This window comes from Neomonachus schauinslandi, chromosome 11, assembly GCF_002201575.2.
Source record: "Neomonachus schauinslandi chromosome 11, ASM220157v2, whole genome shotgun sequence".
In the NCBI taxonomy this organism is placed as follows: Eukaryota; Metazoa; Chordata; class Mammalia; order Carnivora; family Phocidae; genus Neomonachus; species Neomonachus schauinslandi.
In genome coordinates this window covers 56,367,670-56,395,277 of record NC_058413.1, presented here as the reverse complement: position 1 = coordinate 56,395,277, position 27,608 = coordinate 56,367,670, and the positions used below count along the sequence as shown (strand labels likewise).

The 27,608-nt window shown below is 37.7% G+C and overlaps 1 protein-coding gene across 5 annotated transcripts in view; it reads right to left on the bottom strand.

Annotated features, from left to right (window-relative positions):
- The window catches only part of ACER3 (alkaline ceramidase 3), a 164,011-nt gene that overhangs the window by 95,103 nt on the left and 41,300 nt on the right, over positions 1 to 27,608 (bottom strand). For 2 of the 5 annotated variants that reach the window (XM_021704731.1, XM_021704732.2), the window contains exon 2: positions 15,658 to 15,768. The exons of 2 other annotated variants lie outside the window; for them this stretch is intronic. In XM_021704731.1, coding sequence (XP_021560406.1) covers positions 15,658 to 15,768 — 111 coding nt within the window. Of the gene's footprint in view, positions 1 to 8,494; positions 8,546 to 15,657; positions 15,769 to 27,608 lie in introns of those variants that run through there. One more of the 5 variants, XM_021704734.2, reaches the window with a different exon arrangement.

The following is a 27,608-nucleotide window of genomic DNA, read 5'->3' as shown; positions in this document are numbered from 1 at the left end:
TGTCTCTCTCTGTCAAATAAATAAATAAAATCTTAAAAAAAAAAAAAAGAAGTCCTAGCTACAGCAATAAGACAAAAAGAAATAAAAAGCATCTGAATTGGCAAAGAAGTCAAACTCTCACTCTTTGCAGATGACATGATACTTTATGTGGAAAACCCGAAGACTCCACCCCAAAATTGCTAGAACTCATACAGGAATTCAGCAAAGTGCCATTTATAATTGCACCAAAAACTGTAAGATACCTAGGAATAAATCTAACCAAAGAGGCAAAGAATCTGTACTCAGAAAAGTATAGAATACTCATGAAAGAAACTGAAGAAGACACAAAGAAATGGAAAAATGTTCCATGCTCATGGACTGGAAGAACAAATATTGTGAAAATGCCTATGTGGGGCCACCTGGGTGGCTCAGTTGTTAAGCGTCTGCCTTTGGCTCAGGTCACGATCCCAGGGTCCTGGGATCCAGCCCCGCATCAGGCTCCCTGCTCAGCAGGAAGCCTGCTTCTCCCTCTCCCGCTCCCCCTGCTTGTGTTCGCTCTCTCGCTGTGTCTCTCTCTGTCAAATAAATAAATAAAATCTTCAAAAAAAAAAAATAGAAAAGAATATGTCTATGCTACCTAGAGCAATCTACACATTCAATGCAATCCCTATCAAAACGCCATCAACTTTTTTCACAGAGCTGCAACAAATAATCCTAAAATTTGTATGGAACCAGAAAAGACCCCGAATAGCCAGAGGAATGTTGAAAAAGAAAAGCAAAGCTGGTGGCATCACAATTTTGGACTTCAAGCTCTGTTACAAAGCTATAATCATCAAGACAAGTCTGGTACTGGCACAAAAACAGACACATAGATCAATGGAACAGAATAGAGAGTCCAGAAATGGACCCTCAACTCTATGGTCAACTCATCTTCGACGAAGCAGGAAAGAATATCCAATGGAAAAAAGACAGTCTCTTCAACAAATGGTGTTGTGAAAATTGGACAGCCACATGTAAAAGAATGACACTGGACCATTTCCTTATACCACACACAAAAATAGACTCAAAATGGATAAAAGACCTAAATGTGAGACAGGAATCCATCAAAATCCTTGAGGAGAACACAGGCAGCAACCTCTTTGCCCTCAGCTGCAGCAACTTCTTCCTAGAAACATTGCCAAAGGCAAGGGAAGCAAAAGCAAAAATGAACTATTGGGACTTCATCAAGATAAAAAGCTTTTGCACAGCAAAGGAAACAGTCAACAAAACCAACAGACAACAAGAATGGGAGAAGATATTTGCAAATTACATATCAGATAAAGGGCTAGTATCCAAAATCTATAAAGAACTTATCAAACTCAACACCCAAAGAACAAAAATTCCAATCAAGAAATGGGCAGAAGACATGAACAGATATTTCTGCAAAGAAAACATCCAAATGGCCAACAGACACGTGAAAAAGTGCTCAACATCACTCGGCATCAGGGAAAAACAAATCAAAACCTCAATGAGATACCACCTCACACCAGTCAGAATGGCTAAAATTAACAAGTCAGGAAACGACAGATGTTGGCGGGGATGCGGAGAAAGGGGAACCCTTCTACTCTGTTGGTGGGAATGCAAGTTGGTGCAGCCACTCTGGAAAACGGTATGGAGGTTCCTCAAAAAGTTGAAAATAGAGCTACCCTATGACCCAGTAATTGCACTACTGGGTATTTACCCCAAAGATACAAATGTAGTGATCCGAAGGGGCACATGCACCCCAATGTTTATGCAGCAATGTCCACAACAGCCCAACTATGAAAGAGCCTAGATGTCCATCAACAGATGAATGGATAAAGATGTGGTATATAGACACAATGGAATATTATGCAGCCATCAAAAAAAGGGAAAAGAAATCTTGACATTTGCAATGACATGGATGGAACTGGAGGGTATTATGCTAAGCAAAATAAGTCAACCCGAGAAAAACAATTATTATACGATCTCATTGATATGAGGAATTTGAGAAACAAGACAGTGGATCATAGGGGAAGGAAGGGAAAAATGAAACAAGACGAAACCAGAGAGGGAGATGAACCATAAGAGACTCTTAATCTCAGGGAACAAACTGAGGGTTGCTGGAGTGGAGGTGGGTGGGAACGATGGGGTGGCTGGGTGATGGACATTGGAGAGGGTATGTACTATGGTGAGCACTGTGAATTGTGTAAGACTGATGACACTGGACCATTTCCTTATTAAGATATAATGTATTAGGAATGTAAAAATAAATATAAAATATAAAAATAACTTTAAAATTGCTATACTCATACCACTACCAATAATAAACAGTAAATAAATAAATAAAAGTAAATAAAGTTAGTAAAGTAAGGTTCAAGATTTCATTGACTATCCTTTTGTTTTCAAACTGGGGACATATAATGAAAATAACATTTAAAGTTAAATGGACAAATACTTTCACTTTCCTCCTCTGTGGTTATGTTCTCTATTTGATAAAGGGTATATAGTACTTTTTTATATTATTATTACAACTTTTTCTTTTTACACAAGATTTCATTTCACAGCAAAATTGAGCAGAAGGTACAGATATTTCCCATATAACCCCTCTTCACCCACATGCATAGCCTCCCCTAGAGGTGCATTTGTTACAACTGATAAATCTACAATAAAACAACATTATCACCCAAAGTCCACAGTTTACATTATAGTTCAGTCTTGGTGTTGTACATCCTACGGATTTGGACAAATTTATAATGGCATGTACCCACCATTACAGTATCATAGAAATATAGAATAGTTTCACAGTGCTAAAAACCTGTGCTAAAAAAAATAAAAACCTCTGTGTTCTGCCTATTCATCTCTCCCTCCCCCAAACTCCTGGCAGGCCTGATCTTTTTACTGATCTTTTCACTATCTCTATATGCCTTTTCCAGAACATCATAGAGCTGGAATCATACAGCATGTAGTCTTTTCAGACTGGCTTCTTTCACTTACTAATAGACATTTTAGGTTCCTCTTTGTTTTTTCATACTTTGATAGCTCACTTCTTTTTAGTACTGAACAATATTTCATTGTCTGGAGATGCCACAGTTTATCCATTTACCTCCACAGGACTTCTTGTTTGCTTCCAAGTATTGGCATTATAAATAAAGCTGGTATAAACATCTGTGTGATTTTTGTGTGGACATAATTTTTCAACTCTATTGGGTAAATAACAAAAAGCATCACTGCTGAATCATATGGTGAGATTATGCTGAGTTTTTGCAAGAAACCACCAAACTGTCTTCCAACGTGGCTGCTCCATTTTGCATTCCTAGCAGCAATGAATGAGAGTTCGTATTGCTCCACATCCTCAAAAGTATTTGGATTTTGTCCATTCTAATAGATGTATAGTGGGATCTCACTGTTATTTTAATTTGCATTTTTCTGATGATATATGATGTGGAGCATCTTTTCATATTATTTACCATCTATACATCTTCTTTGGTGAGGTGTCTATTAAGGTTCTTGGTCCATTTTTTAACCAAGTTGTTTTCTTAATGTTGAATTTTATATTTACATTTTGTATACAAAGAGTTCTTTATGTATTTTGGATAACAATTCTTTATCAGATGTTATCTTCTGCAATTTATTTTTCTTTGTATTCAAAGCCAGGGTCCCTCCCCTAATTTCCACTACTTCCTGTTCTGCCTGATCTAATTATATTTTTTGAGTATGTAAAATCATAATATGGTTCCAAAAATAAAAATACAAAAAAGTATACTCTGAGAAGTGTTAAATCCTCCTGTATTCTTTTACATTTATACTTTCACACTCTGCATCTTTTAAAGCATATATGGTTTTATGTTTGTTTATTTATTTATTTTTAAAGATTTTACTTATTTATTTGACAGAGACAGACATAGCGAGAGAGGGAACACAAGCAGGGGGAGTGGGAGAGGGAGAAGCAGGCTTCCCGCTGAGCAGGGAGCCCGATGAGGGGCTCGATCCCAGGGTCCTGGGATGGAGCCCCAAGTTGGGCTCCCTGCTCAGGGCGGGGGTGTCTGCTTCTCCCTCTCCCTCTGGCCCTCACCCCGCTTGTGCTCTCTCTCTCTCTTCCAATAAATAATAAAATCTTAAAAAAAAAAAGTGAATGCTGAGTCAAAGGGTAACTGCATATATAGTTTTGTTAGATATTGCCAAATTCGGGCACCTGGGTGGCTCAGTTGGTTAGGTGACTGCCTTCAGCTCAGGTCATGATCCTGGAGTCCCGGGATCGAGTCCCACATTGGGGTCCCTGCTCAGCAGGGAGTCTGCTTCCCCCTCTGACCCTCCTCCCTCTCATGCTCTCTGTCTCTCATTCTCTCTCGCAAATAAATAAAATCTCAAAAAAAAAAATTTTTTTTTAAAGATATTGCCAAATTCACCTACAAAAATTTTGTACTCTCACTAGCAATGTGTGAAGAGTGCAGATTTCTACCACAGCCTTGCCAAGAATATGTTGTCAAGCATTTCACTTTTTGCCAATCTGACAAATGAGAAATAATACATCAGTGTAGTTCTCGTTTGCATTTCTTTTTTTATGAGTGAACTAGGTATTTTTTCTTAAATATGTTGGCTATTTTTAATATATTTTTTGGAGAATTTTCTGTCCGTCTCTGACAACTTATTTCTATCGGATTTTTGGTCCTTTTTATCCTCAATATTTAAAAGTCATGCTGAAGGGTGCGTGGGTGGCTCAGTTGGTTAAGCACAAAAGTTAGGGATATTAAACCTCTACCTGTACTGTACGTCATAAATATTTTCACCATTTGGTGAAGCAAAAGATTTGCTTTGGACCTCGCTTATGGTGTTTTTTTGCCAAGCCAAAGTTTTTTGTTTTTTTTTTTTTTTATTTGACAGAGAGAGAGACAGCGAGAGCAGGAACACAAGCAGGGGGAGTGGGAGAGGGAGAAGTAGGCTTCCTGCTGAGCAGGGAGCCCGATGTGGGACTTGATCCCGGGACCCCGGGATCATGACCTGAGCCGAAGGCAGACGCTTAACGACTGAGCCACCCAGGCGCCCTTGCCAAGCCAAAGTTTTTATTTAATTGGCCAACATTTTCCTTTATTACATCTGGATGTTGAATCACAGTTATAAAAACTTTCCCCACACTCTGGATATAGAAGAATTCACATGTATTTTCTTCTAGTACTTACAAGATTTTAGTTTTTGTAATTAGGTCTCTGATCAACTTAGAACTTACTCCTATGTATAAGGTATACATACATCCATTCTATTCTTCATACCATGTATTAAAATATTCTTCTTTCTCCCAGTGATTAGAGATACAATCTTTATCATATACTGAACTCTAATATGGACTTGGGTCTATTTATGCCTTTTTATTTTTTTAAAAGATTTTATTTATTTATTTACTTTAGAGCAAGAGAGAGCACAAGTCGGGGGGAGGGCAAGGGGGGGAAGAAAAGGGAGGATTCTGTGCTGAGCACAGAGCCCTACATGGGGCCCGATCTCACGACCCTGAGATCTTGACCTGGGCCAAAACCAGGAGTCTGACACTCAACCAACTGAGCCACTATCTATATATAAAAATATATTAATAGGCGCCCCTACTTATGCCTTTTTTTAAAAAAAATTCCAATGTACTATCTACTGGAATACCAGTACTATATATACTATTTTACCAATGCAAGTTTTAGAGTATACTTTAACATAGGAGGACTAGTTTATCCTTATAGCTCTTCCTTTTTAAAGATTTCCAAGATATCTTTGCATGTTTATATTTTCATATGAACTTTAGTATCCACTTGTCTTAATGAAAACAACTTACTGGTTTTTCTATTAGTATTATTTATTTCAATAAACTAACCTGGGGGTGCGGGGGTGGCTCAGTCGCTTAAGTGTCTGCCTTCGGCTCAGGTCATGATCCCAGGGCCCTGGGATTGAGCCCCACATCGGGCTCCCTGCTCAGCAGGAAGCCTGCTTCTCCCACTCCCTCTGCTGCTCCCCCTGCTTGTACTCTCCCTCTCTCTGTCAAATAAATAAATAAAATCTTTAAAAATAATAATAAATTGGGGCGCCTGGGTGGCTCAGTCGGTTAAGCGACTGCCTTCGGCTCAGGTCATGATCCTGGAGTCCCGGGATCGAGTCCCGCATCGGGCTCCCTGCTCGGCGGGGAGTCTGCTTCTCCCTCTGACCCTCCTCCCTCTCATGCTCTCTGTCTCTCATTCTCTCTCTCGCAAATAAATAAAATCTTTAAAAAAAATAATAATAATAATAAATTAACCTAGACTAATGGACATCTTTGTCTATCCAGAAACAACTTTTTATTTTTTCAGATTTATTTTCATGTCATCAAGTGTTCTACTAGTTTTTTTCAGAGATACTAAATATTTCTTATTAAATTTATTCCTAGATATTTTACCTTTTGAGATGGTATTTTAAATGGGGTCTTCTTTACTATTATATCTAATGGGATATTGTTTGTATGTATGAAGCTTATTGCTTTTTACAATTTTAAACCTGATACCTCACCAAATAATTGCATTGAGTTAGCTTGATAATTGATTCTCTGGACTAGAATTTTCAGGAATACTATGGTATCTATTAACAAAGATAGTTTCCTTTCCCAATTCTTAGGTCCTTAATCATTTTCTCTGGTATAAATACACTGATTAATGTCTCTAGTGCTTCCAGTACTTCCACACTGAGTAAAATGCTGGCTTTAGGACTGAGATATTATATTACCATGTTAATACAGTATCCATCAATTCCTAATTTCTTGAGTTTTCTTTTTAATCAGAAATGGGTACTGAGGGGCACCTGGATAGCTCAGTCAGTTAAGCGTCTGCCTTCAGCTCAGTTCATGATCCCAAGGTACTGGGATTGGCCCCGCATCAGGCTCCCTGCTCAAGAGGGAGCCTGCTTCTCTCTCTCCCTCTGCCTGCCGCTCTCCCTGTTTGTGCTCTCTCTGTCAAATAAATAAATAAAATCTTAAAAAAAAAGAAAGAAAGAAATGGGTACTGAATTTTGACAAAGGCTTTTCCAACATTTATGAAGATAATCACATGGTTTTTCTTCTTGAATTTACTACTGTAATAAATTGTATTTATTGTATGTATTAATGGATCTCTTTACTAAATTTGAATGATCCTGCACTCTGGGGAGTAAACTCCAGTTGTCATGGTCTATTATTTTCCTAATGTGGGGCCGGATTCTATTTATTATCTACTACTTTTTAAAATAAGAAAAGAGAGAATTAAATAAATTTAAATATCTTATTTAATAACTAAAAAAAAGCTTTTAAAACCAAAAGTTCTTGGGGCGCCTGGGTGGCTCAGTTGGTTGGGCGACTGCCTTCGGCTCGGGTCATGATCCCAGAGTCCCAGGATTGAGTCCTGCGTCAGGCTCCCTGCTCGGCGGGGAGTATGCTTCTCCCTCTGACCCTACCCCCTCTTGTGCTCTCTCTCTCACTCTCTCTCTCAAATAAATAAATATAATAAAATCTTGAGTGGTGGGGGGTGGGAGGGATGGGGTGGCTGGGTGATAGACATTGGGGAGGGTATGTGCTATGGTGAGCGCTGTGAATTGTATAAGACTGATGAATCACAGACCTGTACCTCTGAAACAAATAATACATTATATGTTAAAAAAAAAAAAGAAGATAGTAGGAAGGGAAAAATGAAGGGGGCGGAAATCGGACAGGGAGGCGAACCATGAGAGACTATGGACTCTGAGAAACAAACTGAGGGTTCTAGAGGGGAGGAGGGGTGGGGGGATGGGTTAGCCTGGTGATGGGTATTAAAGAGGGCACGTATTGAATGGAGCACTGGGTGTTATACGCAAACAATGAATCATGGAACACTACATCAAAAACTAATGATGTAATGTATGGTGATTAACATAACATAATAAAATAAAATTGAAAAAAATAATTAACATGACAAGGTTTTCTGGGAAAAAAAAAAAACAAACCAAAAGTTCTTTTGTTTTTTAAGTTTGGCACAAACTGATTTGACAGTAAAACCTGACCTGATTGGACATAAGACTATTTATGATAATTATTTAGCCCAGTTAGTGTAAATTCATGTTAAGCAGCAAGATGAATAGTTCACCTATGGAGTGCTGCCCCAAGTCTTGGTGGGCTTAGTAGGTATACTGTCTACAATCTACTAATTTTCTACAATCTATGAATTTTCTAAATCTATTACAATCTATTAATTTTCTAAAATCCAAAAGCAATATGAATTCAGAAATATTTCTGGTTCCAAGGAATTCAGTAAGGACTTATTAATCTTTATTAGTGCTATAACTGGAAGAAATATTTTTAAAAAATTGAGCTAAAGGGCTTTCTCTGACTTTCAAAGAATAAATTTCATAAGGATGCCTTCCATGAAGAGATACTGATACAAGAGGCCCAAGAATTTCATTATGATGCCTCTATTGTGCAGTATTTTTTGTCTCCCTTAATCACCCCTAAACCTTCTTCAGTTGGAAAAAGGTTACAGGAAAAAGTAATTTAGAAAATATGTACCTCCATATATTCACAGGAATATCAGAAGACAGCAGATTACCACAATATGTGGAATAGTTACTCAAATCATCATATCTGTATAAACATAAAAAAAATGACTTTTGGTCATTAATATGCAAATGAATTCACTTAATAAGACATTGATCCCTGTTAAAGAAAATCCTCAGGGTGACAAATAGGATTCATCAATCTTCAACAATTGGGGGTGGCTGCCTGGATCCTAAATGTCAGGTACAATGGGAAAAACAGCTATATCCCCACCAGAGAAGAGATACAGCTTCTATACACAATATTGCTTATTTCAAGTCTTCTGTATCTATATTCTCCTCTACTGCTTTTCTTCCTTCAGCCCCACCTGAGATGTAAACACTCAATGTCTCTCATTCTCTCTCACACAGTGTGCACATTCCTACATTTCCTGTGTCCACTGGTTTTTAGTTTTTAATCAAGTATTGAGATATACCATTAAATTCACTCAATGTATGACTTTATGAGTTTTAGTAAATTTAAAAAGTTGTGCAACCACCACAATCCAGTTTTTGTGATAACTGCATCACTCCAAGAAGTTCCCTTATGACCATCTGCAGTCAACATCCAGTCCCACCTTAAACCCCATGTAATTGATGATTTCCTTATCTCCATAATTTTGCCTTTTCTAGAAATTTCATATAAATAGAATCACATAATCTGTTTTCTTTTATATCTTTTAGTTTCTTTCACTTGGTGTATTTCTGAGGTTCTTCCTTGTTACATGCATCAGCTGTTCACTCCTTTTTGTTTGATAATAACTTATGATCTCCGCATTGATATTCATATTAGTCCTTAATTTTCCTTTTTTACGGCATTTTTATCAAGTTTACGTAACAACTGTTGTTTGCTTCATAAAAAGAATTTGGAAAATTTTCCTTTGTTATTCATGCTTTGAAAAAATTTATGTAATACTGGGACTATCTGGTCTTTGTGACGTTTTAGTACAACTCTCTGTGAAACTATCTGGGCATGGTATTATTTTGTGGAGTTCCTTGACAACTTATTTTATTTTTTATACAGACATTGTTGGTCTGTTCAAAGCTTTCTATCTTTCCTGGGGTCAGTTTTGGTAAACTATTTTCTTTGTAAATTATCCAATTCTAAATGTATTTACATAGAGGTTTTATTTTTATTTATTTATTTTAGAACAAGTCAGCAAATAAAAATTCCGGTTTATTGTTGGACAACATTGTTTCACACATACATCAAAAAAGCCAAAAAGAGGTTTTAAAATTTAATTCCTTTGTTTCAATGGATATTTCCCTTTATCATTTATTATGTATGTTTATGCTTGCCTCCTTTCGTAAGTTAGCTAGTTGCCTACTTTTTCTTTAAAGAAAAAAATGGGTTTTGATGCATTAATTAGAACTATGTTTTTCTGTCTTCTGGTTAATTTCTGCTTATGTCTTTATAATTTCCTCCCTTGAACTTTCATTTGGTTTACTTTGTGGTCCTTTTTTCTTGCCTTTTGAGGTCTTAATTAATATTTCACTTTTTGGGAGGCACCTGAGTGGATCAGTTCATTAAGCATCTGCCTTAGGCTCGGGCCCTGATCCCCGGGTCCTGGGATGCAGCACCACATCAGGCTCCCACAGGCTCATTTTCCGGCCTTCCTGCTCAGCAGGGAGTTTGCTTCTCCCTCTGCCCTTCCCTCTGCTTGTGCTCTCTCTCTCTCTCAAATAAATAAAATCTTTAGAGGTGCCTGGGTGGCTCAGTCGTTAAGCGTCTGTCTTCGGCTCAGGTCATGGTCCCAGGGTCCTGGGATCAAGCCCCGCATCAGGCTCCCGGCTGGGAGGGAAGCCTGCTTCTCCCTCTCCCACTCCCCCTGCTTGTGTTCCCTCTCTCGCTGTGTCTCTCTCTGTCAAATAAATAAAACATTAAAAAAAATAATAAAATAAAAATAAATAAAATCTTTAAAAAATATATTTCACTTTTTAATCTTTTAGTATTAAGTGTTTAAGCCTATGGATTGTCCTCTGATGGCTGCTTTATCTGATAGGCAAAATTTTTGTTACAACTCTATTTTAAGGATTTTATAATTTCACTTTACATTTTCCCTTTCAATCAAGAGTTAATAGAAGATTTTAAAATTTTGAAAAGGAAGAACCTTTTTCTGGTTTGAATTTGTTGTTAATTTTTAGCATGGATCCAGAGTTAACTATTCCAAGTCAGTTTTAAGAGGCAAGAGGATATTATTTTATTATTTCTTCTTCATGGAACTCACTCTTTTGCTCTTACGAATGTTTTCTGCACACTTGAGAAGAGGGTACATGTTCTATTACCAGGGTATGAAGGTCAGCATAAACCATGCGGTTTACTTTACTGGTTATGTTGTTAGGTCTTAGAAATCGTTGATTTTCTGTTGTTGTTCACTTCAGCTGTCTTGTACTGAGTGTGGCATACGATAATCTTTTATTACAATATTTCTGTTTATCCTTATATCTTTTGTAGTTTCTGCTATATAAAAATGGTATTTGTATTATTTGGTGCAGAGATATTCATAACTGTTATATTTTCATTGTGAATCATGGTTTCTAGAATTATAAACATTCAATATAACATTCTAATTAATATAGTTAATATAAACATTCTAGAATTATATCACATTTAATGCTTTTTAATGGGAATTCTACTTTATATGATATCAAGATCACTACACCTCTACTTTCTTATAATTTCTAATTTTTCTGAATCATTTTGTTTTAGGTGTATCTTTTATTTATACAAAGCATAAAGTTTGGTTTTGTTTAGTAAGCAAATTTGAAAATGTTTCTTTTGACAGTTAAGCTCATTTGTATTGACTGATATGACTGATGTGTTTAATCTCAATCATATTTCTTACCATAATTGTTACACATATTATTTTATATTTAATGTATTTCTCTAAGTGATAAGTCTTTTTTGCTCTTTAAAAAACTTCTTTGGTATGTAGAAAAGGCGATTTTTTTGTGCTAAGGGTTTCTTTTGTACTTAGGCGGTTTATAGTACCCTGAGTCCCCCTTTATTTTCTTACTTGACCTTTTACAATCCAATTTGTTACATTTTTTTTTTTTTAAGATTTTTTTAATTTATTTATTTGACAGAGAGAGAGATAGCGAGAGCAGGAACACAAGCAGGGGGAGTGGGAGAGGGAGAAGCAGGCTTCCCGCCGAGCAGGGAGCCCGATGTGGGACTCGATCCCAGGACCCTGGGATCATGACCTGAGCGGAAGGCAGACGCTTAACGACTGAGCCACCCAGGCACCCTCCAATTTGTTACTTTTAAATCATATTCTTTAGTACTCAACTTATTACCTAGGCAACAGTCAATGAACTTATTCTACTTTGCCCTTTCCTTCACTCATTTAAAAAAACTTCATTCTTTCTACTTATTACACCATATAATGTGTCCATATATTATCCTTCAACCCTATCCCACCTGTAATAGCCTTAGATCTATAGTTAAATATATTAAAGGCTCATCATCTGACATTTTGCCAAAGTTTTCCCAGTCTTGTCTTAGTTGGATGAACATCATTCTCTAGTATAATGTAGTCAGCAGAACTTTCTGTGATGATGGACATGTTCTATATCTGCATTGCCCAATCGGGTAGCTACAAGCCACATATGAGGATTGAGCAGTTGAAATGTGGCTAGTGTGACAGAGGAATTGAATTTTACATTTTATTTAATTTTAATTAATTTAAATTTAAATTGCCACATGTGGCTAGTAGCAACTAAATTAGTAAAGTGTTCACAGATTCATGAGGAAGGAGTCATGTATATAATAGTCAGTGAGACCTGCATGTTTAAAACTGTCTTTCTAGAACCTAGATATCTGAAACACAACTTGATTAGAATAGAAAATCTGTGGCTGACACTAAAACTGCTGTTCCACTGGTGCCCTTCTGTGTTTTGCTGATGAGATCAAATGCTGGCCTAATTTATTTGCCCTAGTCAGTAACTGGGCCTTTTTCATTAGAGCTTTAAGAATTTTTTTTTCGTTTTTAAAATCCAGTAGTTTTACAAGGCTATATTTCAGAGTTAACTATCCCAAGTCAGTTTTAAGAGGCAAAAATGGACCTTTCAATACAGATTCATTTCTTTCTTCTTTCATTTCTAAAAAGTTTTTTGAATTATAATTTTAAATGTAAGTTCTGTTTCACTGTTTGTTTTTTTAAGATTTTATTAATTCATTTGACCAGAGAGAGAGAGAGACAGCGAGAGAGGGAACACAAGCAGGGAGAGTGGGAGAGGGAGAAGGAGGCTTCCTGCTGAGCAGGGCGCCCGATATGGGGCTCTATGGGGCTCAATCCCAGGACCCTGAGCTCATGACCTGAGCTGAAGGCAGATGCTTAACAACTGAGCCACCCAGGCGCCCCCACTGTTTTGTCTGTCTTCTCCAGGGACTCCAATTATATGTTTATGAGGTCTTCTCTGCCTCTCTTCCATTTCAATCACTTTCTCTCTGGCCCTTTTTTTAATCTCATTTTCATTCCTTTGCTTATTTCTCTGCCTTCTTAAGTAGCCCTTATTAAATATTCAACACATTGTAATTCAGCCTCAATATCTTTCCTAAGTTGAATCAATTCTATTTCTTTTAGAAGAAGGGGGTGTTATTTGTTTCTAAATTTTGATTAATTTCTTTGAGGTTAGTTAATTTAGCTAGGAGTTTTATGCTACAGTTTCCTTCCGCTTTGTAACTAGTTGTCAGGGAAGGATGCCCATGAGCCAAAAAACTTTGATTTTCATTTTGTTTTCTTTTTACAGTAATTTTATATGGTCCATTTTGCAGGAGTAAAGACTTTGGGGGGCTTAAAATTTCCTAGCTCAAGACTGCCCCCTTCTGTCAGAATAGTGAGGTTCAGTGCCCTTTTTCATATATACTTACTTACTTGGGTGATAGAGGGAGTGAAGGGGGAAGGGTCTGATAAGTTTTACAGTTCCTTTGTTTCCACAGGATCTTAATTCCTCCCTCTAGCTTCCTTCTTCCCCTTCACTGACATATCTCCAAAAGGTCCCTCCCCCTTTCTTTTTTTAAATACTTTTTCTTTTTTTTTTTAGAAAGAGAGAAGGAGAGAGAGAATCCCAAACAGGCTCCACATTCAGCAGAGAGCCTGACGCAGGGCTCAAATCCCAGGACCCTGAGATCATGACCTGAGCCAAAATCAAGAGTCAGATGCTTAACCAACTGAGTCACCCAGGCACCCCAGTCCCACCCCCTTTCTATTTATGTCTTTCCCAGAAGTGGTACCTTTCCAAAAATGCCACCTTAGGTCTTACACACTTTTAAGTCCTTTACCTCTAGCCAGTACTGTAATCTACCAGATCTTAGACTGCTTTCAGAAATTTTGCGTTTAATGTGAAGCTTTATTTTTTTTTTTCAGACTTAGGTTCTCAACCCCTCTCCTCTTTTTCATGCAGTTTTTCAAACTTCCCCAACTCTAAAACATCAAAGATAGTTCTGTTGGAAATTGGTGTTTTTACTTATTTAAAAATGATTTGAAGTTCATAGTATTTTTTCTCTCACAGTAAGGCTGAAAGTATTGAATAAGTGTGGTACTATGTATTTTCTTTCTTAATCTGTATGGTTTTCTGGGAGGATAAGTGGACAAATGCTAATTTAGGAGGACACTATTATCCTAGGGCAACCAGGAAGTCCCTTAAATCTTTTTATTCTTATTGTTATTACTGATTGTGATTTGTCAGTATTTCATAAACATTCTTAAAACATCCCTGGAAATACGGGCACCTAGGTGGCGCAGTCGGTTAAGCCTCCAACTCTTGGTTTTGGCTCAGGTCATGATGCTCAGCATGGAGTCTGCATTAGAATCTCTCTCCCTCTGCCCCTACCCGCCTACACTCTCTCTGTCTCCAAAAATAAATAAATCTTTAAAAAAAATCCCAGGTAATAAGGCAAAGAGATAAGTTTGTAGACAAGTCTTCCTTTTGAAGTAACTTTCTTAAAACAAATAACTTTCTTAAAACCTCATGGATATGAGAAATGGATTCCAAAATTGAAGTCTCTCATATCTAATGATTAATTACGGTAGAATCTGATATGACACATTACAGCATCTGATATGACACATTATAGCTTATTGATTTGTAGTAATTAAAAGTCCTTTCTAGGGCGCCTGGGTGGCTCAGTCATTTATGCATCTGCCTTTGGCTCAGGTCATGATCCCAACGTCCTGGGATCAAGCCCCGCATTGGACTCCCTGCTTAGCGGGAGGCCTGCTTCTCCCTCTCCCACTCCCCCTGCTTGTGTTCCCTCTCTCGCCGTCTCTCTCTCTGTCAAATAAATAAATGAAAAATCTTAAAAAAAAAAAAAAAGTCCTTTCTACCTATATATAAATAATACTTTGGGCTAAAACAAGAAATTGTGTTTAGAAGGTTATATAGAAAAGAAATAAACTAGAATCACCTTTGTTATTTTTCTTGTTAAAATGCAAGAACATGACAGAGAGCATTTCCCATCTTATGCTCTCGTAAAGTTCATTTACCCATCCATCCAACACTTACTGAAGACCACTAAATTGCCAGTCAATAGGGATACAAAGATAACCAAGACACAGTCCCTGCCCCACAGACAAGGTAGAGGAATATGAGTAAGTTACAAAACGTTACAGTACAATATCCTTTAAAAAAAGTTTGAAAATATGCAAACCATATTATATATACTTAAGTATACATATATATGTAGTATAAATACAAAAACACCTGAGAAAATTATAATCAAATTAAGCATAGAAGTTAACTCTAGGAGGATGAGCTGGGAGGATGAGGGGAATAAAATCAGGCAGGAATACAAAGGTAGCTTCAATTTTATCCATAGTAGTTTATTTCCTTAAAAAAGAAAAAAATCTGAAACATATATTGCAAAACACTAACATCTGACAAAGCTGAGTGGTAAGACACATGGGTATATTTGTTATATTATCTCTATTCTTTTCTGTATGCTTGAAATACTGAATTTTAAAAAACTGTATTCAAAATGTAGTTCAATTTACTGGAGTTTTAAATCAGAAGTTTCAGAATATGTTCAAGTTGTGTAATAAACAACACAAAATTAAGAACCAATTTTAGGTATGAATGAGAAAAATAACCCATCCGAATACTGTACATCATTTTTAGATTAAGTGTTACACATACCTGTGAGTGCTAAGTAAGAAGCAATGTACCGCTTTTCCAGTCCATCTCTAACACTCTGAATTGCACCAAAAATTGGAGGTATAATCATAATCAGGTTACTCACTGTATTCCCTATAGGAGAAGAACACAAGAAAATAATTATATTAGTCAATACCACTTAAAATAAAAAAACATGAATTTGGCCCTTAATTTAAATAGGTGACTTCCGAGAAAGATGGTGGAAACATATTTATAAGGTGCTAAAGGAAAATAATTCCCTACTCAAAAAAAAAATCCTGTAAAACGATCCAATTAAAATAAAGATAACTTCTGACAAGTGAAACTAAGATTTTTTTTTAAAGATTTTATTTATTTGTCAGAGAGAGAGAGAGAGAGAATGAGCAAGCACAAATGGGGGGGGAGCGGCAGGCAGAGAGAGAAGCAGACTCCCAACTGAGCAAGGAGGCCGATGCAGCACTCGATCCCAGGACCCTGGGATCATGACTCGAGCTGAAGGCAGACGATTAACTAACTGAGCCATGCAGGTGTCCCAAAACTAAAGATTTTTCAATCAGAACATCCATTAAAGAAAAAAAAATTTTTTTTTTTAAGATTTTATTTATTTATCTGACAGAGAGAGAAAGCACGAGAGATTGGAACAAGCAGGGGGAGCTGGAGAGGCAGAGGGAGAAGCAGGGAGCCCAATGCAGGGATCGATCCCAGGACCCCAGAATCATGACCTGAGCTGAAGGCTGATGCTTAACCAACTGAGCCACCCAGGTGCCCTTTAAGGTAATTCTAAAGATAAAAAGAAAAAGTATCTCAAAAAGAACGTCCAAGAGCAAAAAATGAGTTGGGAGAAGGTAGCCATTCAGACTGAAAGAACGGTCCATGGATACACTAATGACAAGATAAAATACAGAACTGTTGCTTGTCTGTTGAATCAAATAGCAACAAATTGGGGTATGCATTTTGCATGTCTTTTTGAAATTTCATTTTGTGGTAATATTTTTAATTTCTTTTTTCTAGCAAGGGATCTTCATCTGATTTTTGTTCCTCTCTTTACAAAAACAAAAACAAACCTCAAACATGAAAAGCAAAGAAATAATAAACACCCAAAAGCAGAAATAAGTAGCAAAATGGGGAAAGAAATGGATAAACTATTTTATAAATAGATTCTGGGTAGAATAAAGTAGCACAAAACATTCAAAATTCCAAATGAATGATTTTCAACACAGGATTTTCAACACAAGTATCAATTAATGGACATAAACAGAACACTCTACCATATAGCATATACATTCTTCTCAAACACAAATGGAACATTTGGACAGACTATATGTTAGACTGTAAGTTCTCAACAGACTTAAAAAGATAGATAACAAAAAATACCTCCTCCAACCACAACAAAATGAAGTTACAAATGAATAACCAAACAAAAACAAAAATTCACAAGTCTGTGGCAATTAAATGACATGTTCTTTTCTCTCCTTTATTTTTGGGGGCTATTTGCCTTCCCAATATCACTCTCCCTTTTTTCTTAATAAAAGAATCCCAATGTTTAACCTGAATACATTGCTACTTAGCTAAGAAAATTACATTTCCAAGGCTCTTTGCAGCTTGGAATGGCCATGAGACTTGGAGTTCAAGATAAATGGAAGTCTGCCATGATACTTTCAAGAAAAATAGAGGTTACACCCTTCTTGTCTCTGCTTCCCCTTTTCTGCTATAGGAAATGTGGACCCAATAGCTAAAGCCATCTTGGTCTCTGAGGGGACACTGGGAATCTAAGCCCATGTTGGGGAGGAAGACCTTCCTCTGGCCTATGGTCCTCCTAAGTGGACTCAGAATCAAATTGACAGGGGCGCCTAGGTGGCTCAGTCAGTTAAGAATCCAACTCTTGATTTCCACTCAGGTCATGATCTCAGGGTCATGGGATCAAGCCCTGTGTAGGGCTCCATGCTCAGCACAGAGTCTGCTTAAGATTCTTTCTCTCAGGGCACGTGGCTGGCTCAGTTGGTTGGGCGTCTGCCTTTGGCTCAGGTCATGATCCCAGGGTCCTGGGATTGAGCCCCACATCAGGCTCCCTACTCCGGGGGAAGCCTGCTTCTCCCTCTCCCACTCCCCCTGCTTGTGTTCCCTCTCTCGCTGTGTCTCTCTCTGTCAAATAAATAAATAACATCTTAAAAAAAAAAAAGATTCTTTCTCTCTCCCTCTCCCTTTGACCCTCCCCATACTCATGCTCTCTCTCATTAAAAAAAAAAAAAATCAAATTCACATGGGACAAATTTATAGAAGAAAATCAAATTTAACAGTTATATGTATGGAGAATCCACACAGACATGAATTTCCAAAGACAATGAGGCAACATGAAGCTTACATGATCAAAGGAGAGGGGTACAGTCAGAGAACACAAAGGGGAGAAAGACCACCAGCAAGAAAGTGAAAGGAGTTGTTTGGAAAAACAAGGGTGCCCTATTATGCAGATCAGTTATGAAGGTAAAGGGAAGTCTCTCTTAATAGCTCTCTTCCTGTTATAGGCTCTCCTTTCTAATGTAAATTTAGGGAATTGTAGGGGGAGACAGAGAGCTTTCTTTCTTTTTTTTTTTTTTAAAGATTTTATTTATTCATTTGAGACACAGAGATATAGAGAGAGAGAGAGAGCATGAGCAGGGAGAGAGGCAGAGGGAGAGGGAGAAGCAGGCTTCCCGCTGAGCCAGGAGCCCGATGTGGGGCTCCATCCCAGGACCCTGGGATCATGACCTGAGCTGAAGGCAGATGCTTAACCATCTGAGCCACCCAGGCGCCAGGACAGAGAGCTTTTTCTGTATCTGCTGTGTTGTAATTACTTTTTAAAAAATTTATTTATTTATCTTAGTAGGGGGTCAGAAGGAGAGGGAGAAGAGAATCCAAGCAGACTCCCCGATGAGTGTGGAGCCCAACACAGGGCTCAATCTCAGGATCCGAAGATCATGACCTGGGCTGAAATCAAGAGTCCGACATTTAACTGAATGAGCCACCCAATTTGAGTTAATTACTTTTAACTCAAAATAATCTTTATACCAAGATGGCCCATCTTGGGCAGCCTGCCCTGGGCCCCTACACCAAAAATGGCTAAGCAACAAAATGAGAGAAGCTTGTGTCCCTGATACCAAAGAGCTGCCATCCAAACCCCGAACTGCCTCTCTTCAGACTGAAATAAATCTACATCTTCTTTAAGGCACTAATTTTCACATATTTGTTACAGCCAAACCTAATCCTAACTGATGCAAAATATGTCCTTTATCAGTGCACCTTATTTCATTTGAATTAAAAATACTAACAGCCTCTTCTCTGTGAATACAAAGCCTGATACCATCCTGAAACTGAAAGACAAATGCCTGGTCTTTGATACATTCACATCTTTGGTAAATTTAATGCTGTTACATGAATGATAAACCTAAATTAATACAAATGTTTTTAATAAAGAATGCTTTCATTTTTTATTTTAATAATGTTAAGATGCAAAGATAAGTATAAACATGAAGTTAATATCTTACGTCAGCTCCCCCGCTTTTTTTTATTGAGAGAGGAAGGGATAAGGTGAGTGGGGGTGGGGGGGTTGGAGATTGGGAGGAGGGGCAGAGGGAGAGAGAAAGAATCCTAAGCAGACTGCCCACCGAACCCGGAGCCTGATGCGCAGCTCAAGCTCACGACCCTGAGATCTTGACCTGAGCCGAAATCAAGAGTCAGAAGCTTAAACAACTGAGCTACCCAGGTACCCCTATGTCAGCTCCTTTTAAAATTACAGTTGATACATAATGTTCCATCAATTTCAGGTGTATAACAGTGATTTGACAAGTCTATACATTATGCTGTGCTCACTACAAGTATACCCACCACCATCTGTCACCATACAATGCTAATTACAATACTATTTCCTATGCTGTACCTTTCATCCCTGAAACTTATTCATTCATTCCATAACTGGAAGTCTTTATCTCCTACTTCACCCACTTTGCGCATCCTCCTTGGCAACCATAGTTTGTTCTCTGTATTTATGGATCTGTTTTTACTGTTTGTTTTGTTTTTTAGATTCCACATAAGTGAAATCATATGGTATTTGTGTTTCTCTGATTTATTTCATTTAGCCTAATACTATCTAGGCCCATCCATGTTGTCACAAATGGCAAGATAACACTCATTTTTATGGCTGAGCAATATTCCATTATATATATACACACACCATACCTTCTTTATCTATTCATCTATGGATGGACACTTGGGCTACTTCCATCTCATGGCTGTTGTTAATAATGCTGTGATAAATACAGAAGTGCATGTATCTTTTCAAATTAGTGTTTTCATTTTCTTTGGGTAAATGCCCAGTAGTGGGATTACTGGATCATATAATATTACTATTTTTTAATATATTTTTTAATTTGGGGGTATTTTTTAAAGTAATCCCTACATCCTCACAACCTTGAAATCAAGAGTTGCATGCTCTACCAACTAAGCCAGCCAGGTGCCCCAATTTCTCTAACTTTTTCAGGAACCTCCATGCTGTTTTCCACAGTGGCTGCACCAATTTACATTCCCACCAACAGTGTACGAGGGTTCCCTCTTCTCCACATCCTCACCAACACTTTTTATTTCTTGTCTTATTAATTCTAGTCACTCTTGCCTTTTCATTTTGTTGATGGTTTCCTTCACTGTGCAAAAGCTTTTCATTTTAATGTAGTCCCAATAGTTTATTTTTGCTTTTGTTTCCCTTGCCTGAGGAGACATATCTAGAAAAATGTTGCTAAGGGTGATGTCAAAGAAATTACTGCCTATATTTTCTTCTAGGAGTTTTATGATTTCAGCTCTTACATTTAGGTCTTTAATCCATTTTGAGCTTATTTCTGTGTATGGTATAAGAAAGTGGTCCAGTTTCATTCCTTTGCATGTAGCTACCCAGTTTTCCCAGCACCATTTATGAAGGGGTTGTCTTTTTCCCATTATATATTCTTGCCCCCTTGTTGGAGATTAGTTGACCATATAAGCATGGCTTTCTTTCTGGGCTCTCTTCTATTCTGTTCCATTAATCAATGTGTCTGTTTTTGTGCCAGTACCATGCTGTTTTGATAAACACCATATTCTTAAACAACCAAGGGATCAAATAGGAAATCACAAGAGAAAGTAGAAAATACTTAGCAATGAATTAAAATAAATACAACATCACAAAATTCATGGGATGCAACAAAAGCAGCACTAAGGAGAAATTTATAGCTATAAACGCTTACATTAGAAAACAAGATCAGGGGAGCGCCTGGGTGGTTCAATCGGTTAAGTGACTGCCTTTGGCTCAGGTCATGATCCCAGGGTTCTGGGATCAAGCCCTGCATTGAGCTCCCTGCTTAGTAGGGCGTCCGCTTCTCCCTCCCCACTCCCCGCAATTGTGCTTTCTCTCTCTCTCACTCACTCACTCTCTTTCTCAAATAAATAAACAAAGTCTTAAAAAAAAAAAAAAACACAAGATCAGGGCACCTAGGTGGCTCAGTCAGTTAAGCGACCGACTCTTGATTTTGGCTCAGGTCATAATCTCAGCGTCATGATGGAATATTTTTCAGCCATAACAAAGAATGAAATCTTGCCATGGAGCCTGCCTGGGATTCAGTCTCTCTCTCTTTCTCACCCTCTGCCTCTCCCCTCCCCTACTCGTGCTCTCTCAATCTCTAAAAACAAACAAACAAAAAAACAACAAGAAAGATCGCCAAGCTGAAATGAAATAATGCTAATTAGTAACATGAAAATATATAAAAATATACAACACACTGGTGAAGGTAAGCATATGGTCCAAGTCTGAATACTCTAATACTGTAATATGATGGTATGTTAATCACTTACCTCTATCGCTTATAAACGTGAAAGGACAAAAGTATTAAAAATAACTATAGCTGCAAAAAAAAAAAAAACCCCAAAAAACAACTATAGCTGCAAATGACATATCCAATAAAGAGTTAGTATCTAAAATATAAAAAGGACTGATACACGACCCAAGAAACCAAATAATCCAATTAAAAAATGGGCAGAAAATATGAACAGACATTTCTCCAAAAGAGAAATGCAGATGGCCAACACATGAAAAGATGCTCAACACCAATCATCCTCAGGGAAATGCAAATCAAAACCAAAATGAGGTATCACCTCACACCTGTCAGAATGGCTAAAATCAACACAAGAAACAACAGGTGTTGGCAAGGATGTGGAGAAAAAGGAACCATTCCCACTGCTGGTGGGAATGCAAACTAGTGCAGCCACTATGGAAAACAGTATGGACGTCCCTCAAAAAGTTAAAAAATAGAACTACCTTACGATCCAGTAATTGCATTACTGGGAATTTACCCAAAGAACATGAAAACACTGGGGCGCCTGGGTGGCTCAGCTGGTTAAGCGTCTGCCTTTGGCTCAAGTCAGGATCCCAGGGTCCTGGGATCGAGCCCCGCGTCAGGCTCCCTCCTCGGTGGGGAGCCTGCTTCTCCCTATGCCTGTTGTTCCTCCTGCACGTGCTCTCTCTCTCTGTCAAATAAATAAATATTAAAAAATAATAATTAAAAAAAATTTTTTTAAAGAATATGAAAGCACTAATTTGAAGGGATATATGCACCCTATGTTTATTACAGCATAATTAACAATAGCCAAATTATGGAAGCAGACCGAGTGTCCATCCATAGATGAATGGATAAAGAAGTTGTAGCATATATATACATAACGGAATATTTTTCAGCCATAACAAAGAATGAAATCTTGCCATTTGCAAGAACATGGATGGATCTGGAGTATAATGCTAAGCAAAATAAGCCAGTCAGAGAAAGACAAATACCATATGATTTCACTCATATGTGGAATTTAAGAAACAGAACAAATGAGCAAAGGAAAAAAACAGAAAGAGAGAGAAACCAAAAAACAGACTCCTAACAATAGAGAACAAACTGATAGTTATCAAAGGGGAGGTTGGGGAGGAACGGGTTAAATAGGGGATGGGGATTAGGAGTGTATTTATCATAATGGGCACTGAGTAATGTATAGAATTGCTGAATCACTACAATGTACAACTGGAATTAACACTGTATGTTAGCCATACTGGAATTAAAACAAAATTTAAAAAACTGTAACTACAATAATTTATTAATGAATAGACAATAAAAACAGGTAAATTGTTATATCAAAAACTTACAAGGAGGAGAATAAAAGGGTAGAGTTTTAGTAAGCGAAGGTGTTATCAGTGGGGAAAAAAGACTGTTCTATCTCTAAGTTGTCTTATGTAAGTCTCATGGTAATCACAAAGCAAAAACCTACAGAAAAATAAAGAGGAGGGAATCAAAGCATATAACTACAGAAAATCAATTCACAAAATAAGGCAATAAAGGGCAGAAAGGAATAAGGGAACTATGTAACAGCCAGAAAACAATTAAGATGACAATTAGTAAGTCCTCAACTATCAATAATTACTCTAAATGTAAATGGATTAAATTCTGCAATTAAAAGGCACACAGTGGCTGGATGCATAAAAAACAAGACCTGACTATATGCTTGCTAGCTACAACAGATTCACTTCAGCTTTAAGGACAATGCATATGCTCAAAGTGACAGTATGGAAAAAGATATTCCATGCAAGGGAAACCAAAAGAGAGCAGGGGTAGCTACACTCAGACAAAACAGACTTTAAGATAAAAACTGTAACAAAAGACATGGGGCGCCTGGGTGGCCCAGTCAGTTAAGAGGCTGCCTTTGGCTCAGGTCATAATCCCAGGGTCCTGGGATCGAGCCCCACATCAGGCTCCCTGCTTAGCAGGGAGCCTGCTTCTCCCTCTCCCTCTGCCTGTTGCTCCCCCTGCATGTGCTCTCTCTCTCTGTAACTGTAACAAAAGACAAAGAAGATCGGGGCGCCTGGGTGGCTCAGTTGGTTAAGCGACTGCCTTCGGCTCAGGTCATGATCCTGGAGTCGCGGGGGTCAAGTCCCGCATCGGGCTCCCTGCTCTGCAGGGAGTCTGCTCCTCCCTCTGACCCTCCCCCCTCTCATGCGCTCTCTGTCTCTCTCATTCTGTCTCAAATAAATAAATAAAATCTTAAAAAAAAAAAAGACAAAGAAGATCATTATGTAATAACAAAGGCGTAATTCATCAAGAGGATATAATAACTGTAAATATGTATGCACCCAACATCAGAGCACCTAAATATATTAAGAAATACTAACAGATCTGAAGGGAGAAATACACAAGACAATTAATAGTAGGAGACTTCAATACCCCACTTTTAACAATGAATAGTAAATCCAGACAGAAAACTAACACAGAAAAGTTGGACTTAAACTACGCTTGAAAATAAATAAATAAATAAATAAATAAAATAAACTACGCTTGACACCAAAAGGACCTAACAGACATATATAGAATATTCCATCCAACCAAGAGCAGCAGAATACACATTCTCCAGAATAGGTCACACGTCACAAAACAAATCTTAGTAAAAATTTTAAAACTGAGGGCGCCTGGGTGGCTCAGTTGGTTAAACAACTGCCTTCGGCTCAGGTCGTGATCCTGGAGTCCCGGGATCGAGTCCCGCCCGCATCAGGCTCCCTGCTCGGCAGGGAGTCTGCTTCTCCCTCTGACCCTCCTCCCTCTCATGCTCTCTGTCTCTCATTCTCTCTCTCTCTCAAATAAATAAAATCTTAAAAAAAAAATTTAAAACTGAAATCATACAAAGTATCTTCTCTGACCCCAGTGGTATAAAACTAGAAATCAATTAACATGGAGGAAAACTAGAAATTCACAAATATGTGTAAATTAAACAACAGATTCCTGAACAACCAATGGAGCAAAGAAGAAATCAAAAGGTACATTTAAAAATATCTTGAAATAGGGCGCCTGGGTGGCTCAGTTGTTGAGCATCTGCCTTAGGCTCAGGTCATGATCCCAGGGTCCTGGGATCGGGCCCCACATCGGGCTCCCTGCTCGGCAGGAAGCCTGCTTCTTCCTCTCCCACTCCCCCTGCTTGTGTTCCCTCTCTCGCTGTCTCTGTCAAATAAATAAATAAAATCTTAAAAAAAAAATCTTGAAATAAATGAAAATGGAAACACAATATGCCAAAACTTATGGGATGCAGCTAAAGTAGTTCTAAAAGGAAAATTTATAGCAATAAATACCTGTATTAAGAAAAAAAGAGGGGCGCCTGGGTGGCTCAGATGGTTAAGCCTCTGCCTTCGACTCAGGTCATGATCTCCAGGTCCTGGGATCAAGCCCCATGTTGGGCTCTCTGCTCAGTGGGGAGCCTGCTTCTCTCTCTCTCCCTCTGCCTCTCCTCCTGCTTATGTTCTCTCTTTGTCTCTGTATCTCTCTGTCTCAAATGAATAAGTAAAAATCTTTTAAAAAAAAGAAAAAAAGAAAGATGTTGGGGTGCCTGGGTGGCTCAGTCAGTTCAATGTCAGACTCTTGATTTCGGCTCCGGTCATGATCTTGGGGTTGTGGGATGGAGCCTAGCATCAGGATCCATGCTTAGTGGAGTCTGCTTGAGATTCTCTCTCCCTTTCCCTCTGCCCCACCCCACCCCACGAACATGTTCTCTCTCTCTCTCTAATAAATACTCTTAAAAAAAAAAGAAAAAAGAAAGATCTCAAATAAACAACCTAACTTTATACCTCAAAGAACTAGGAAAAAAGTAAGCCCAAAGTTAGGAAAAGGAAAGAAATAAAAATCAGAGTGGAAATAAATGAATTAGATTAATGAAATGAAGAGCTGGCTTTTTAAAAGATAAAAACTGATAAACCTTCAGCTACACTAACTCAGAAAAAAAGCAAGAGAATTCAAATAAATAAAATCAGAACTAAGAGAGAACATTACAACTAATACCACAGAAACAAAAAGCATCCTGAGAGACTACTATGAACAATTATATGCCAACAAATTGGAAAACCTAGAAGAAACGGATAAATTCCTAGGTATACACAATCCGCCAAGACTGAATCAGGAAGAAAAAGAAAATCTTAATAAAACAATAACAAGTAAGGATATTGAATCAGTAATCAAAAACCTCCCAACACAGAAAAGCTGAGAACAAGTAGCTTCCTTGGTGAATTCTAAATATTTAAAAGGATTAACACCAAACCTTCTCAAACTGTTCCCCAAAAATAGAAGAGAAGGGAATACTTCCAAACTTGTATTCATGAATCCAGCATTACCCTGATACCAAATACTATGTGACATCATATATATTTGGAATCTAAAAAAGCCAAACTCAGAGAAATAGAGAAGAGAATGGTAGTTCCAAGGGTTGGGGGTGGGGAACTGGAGAATGAGGACATACAGGTCAAGGTGTACAAACTTCCAGTTATAGGATTAACAAGTTCTGGAGATTTAATGTACAGCATGGTGATTACAGCTAATAATAATATATGATATACTTAAAAGTTGCTAAGAAAGTTCATCTTAAATGTTCTCACCACACACACACACACAAATGGTAATTATGTGACAGGTAATTATATGACAGGTAATTATGCAATGCTATGCTGGTAATCATTTTACAATATATGTTTATCAAATCAACACATTGTACATGTTAACCTTATATAACATTACACAGCTGACCCTTGAACAACACAGGTTTGAGCTGCACAGGTCCAATAAATATAATACAGCAATCTAAATACATTTTCTTTTCTTTATGAGTTTCTTACTAATATTTTCTTTTCTGTAGCTTACTGTATTATAAAAATACAGTATATAATACATATAACACAGAAAATATGTGCTAATCAACTGTTTATGTTATTGGTAAGGCTTCTGGTCAACAGTAAGCTCCTAATAGTTATATCCTGGGGGAGTCAAAAGTTCTATATGGCTTTTTGACTGCATGGGCATATTGGTGTTCCTCAACTCCATATTATTCAAGGTCAACTGTTTCCAATTATATCTCAATAATACCAGAGACAAAATCCAAAAAATATACATATATTTCCAAGTAACTTAACTGAATCCTAGAACAAAATTCAAGGCTATTTCTGGTATACCAAAAATATCCAGCACCCAACAAGGTAAAAAACACAATGTCTGGCATCCAATCAAAGATTACCAAGCATATGGGGTGCCTGGGTGTCTCAGGAGGTTGGGTGTCCAACTCTTGGGTTTCAGCTCAGGTCATGGTCTCGGGATCATGGAATTGAGCCTCACACCGGGCTCGGTGCTCAGCAGGGAGTCTGTTCAAGGATTCTCTCTCCTTCTCCCTCTGCCCCTGCCCCCTGCTTGCTCTCACTCTCTCTCCCTTTGAAACAAATAAATAAATCTTTAAAAAAAAAAAAAAAGATTGCCAAGCATACAAAGAAGAAACATAACCCATAATGAGACAAATAATCCAGTGAAAACAATCCGGAATTGGCACATATGTTAGAATTAGCAGACAAGAATTAAAACAGTTCATATAAAAGTCTAGAAAATACAAACTAACCTATAGTGTCAGAAAGTAGAACAGTGGTTGTGGGGTAGAGATGAAGTAGAGCCAACAGTGGGATGGAAAGGGAGGACTTACAAAGGGACATGAGAAAACCTGGAGGTGATGGGTATGTTCAATCCCTTGATTGTGGTGATGGTTTCACATGTATATATGTGAAACCTTAATTTATACACCTTAAGTATGCACACTCTGTTGAATGTCAACTATACCTCAATAAAACTGTTTTTAAAAAAGTTTTGCCTCCGGGGAGTAGAATCAGAGGGTAGAGAGAAAAAAGGGAAAGGCACTGCTTTTTGGTTTTATTACAACTCTTCTATCACTAGCTGGATTTTTATTTATTTTTTAATGTACTGGATTTTTATACTTTTAACACATCACTTTGATAAAATAAAAATTAATTAAAGAAACTTTTAGGAAAGGGAATAAAACAGTTGGGGACAGTTTCGTAGATGTGATAAGATTTGAGCTAGATACTGAAAAGAGAGAAAGGAACTAAAGTCTAC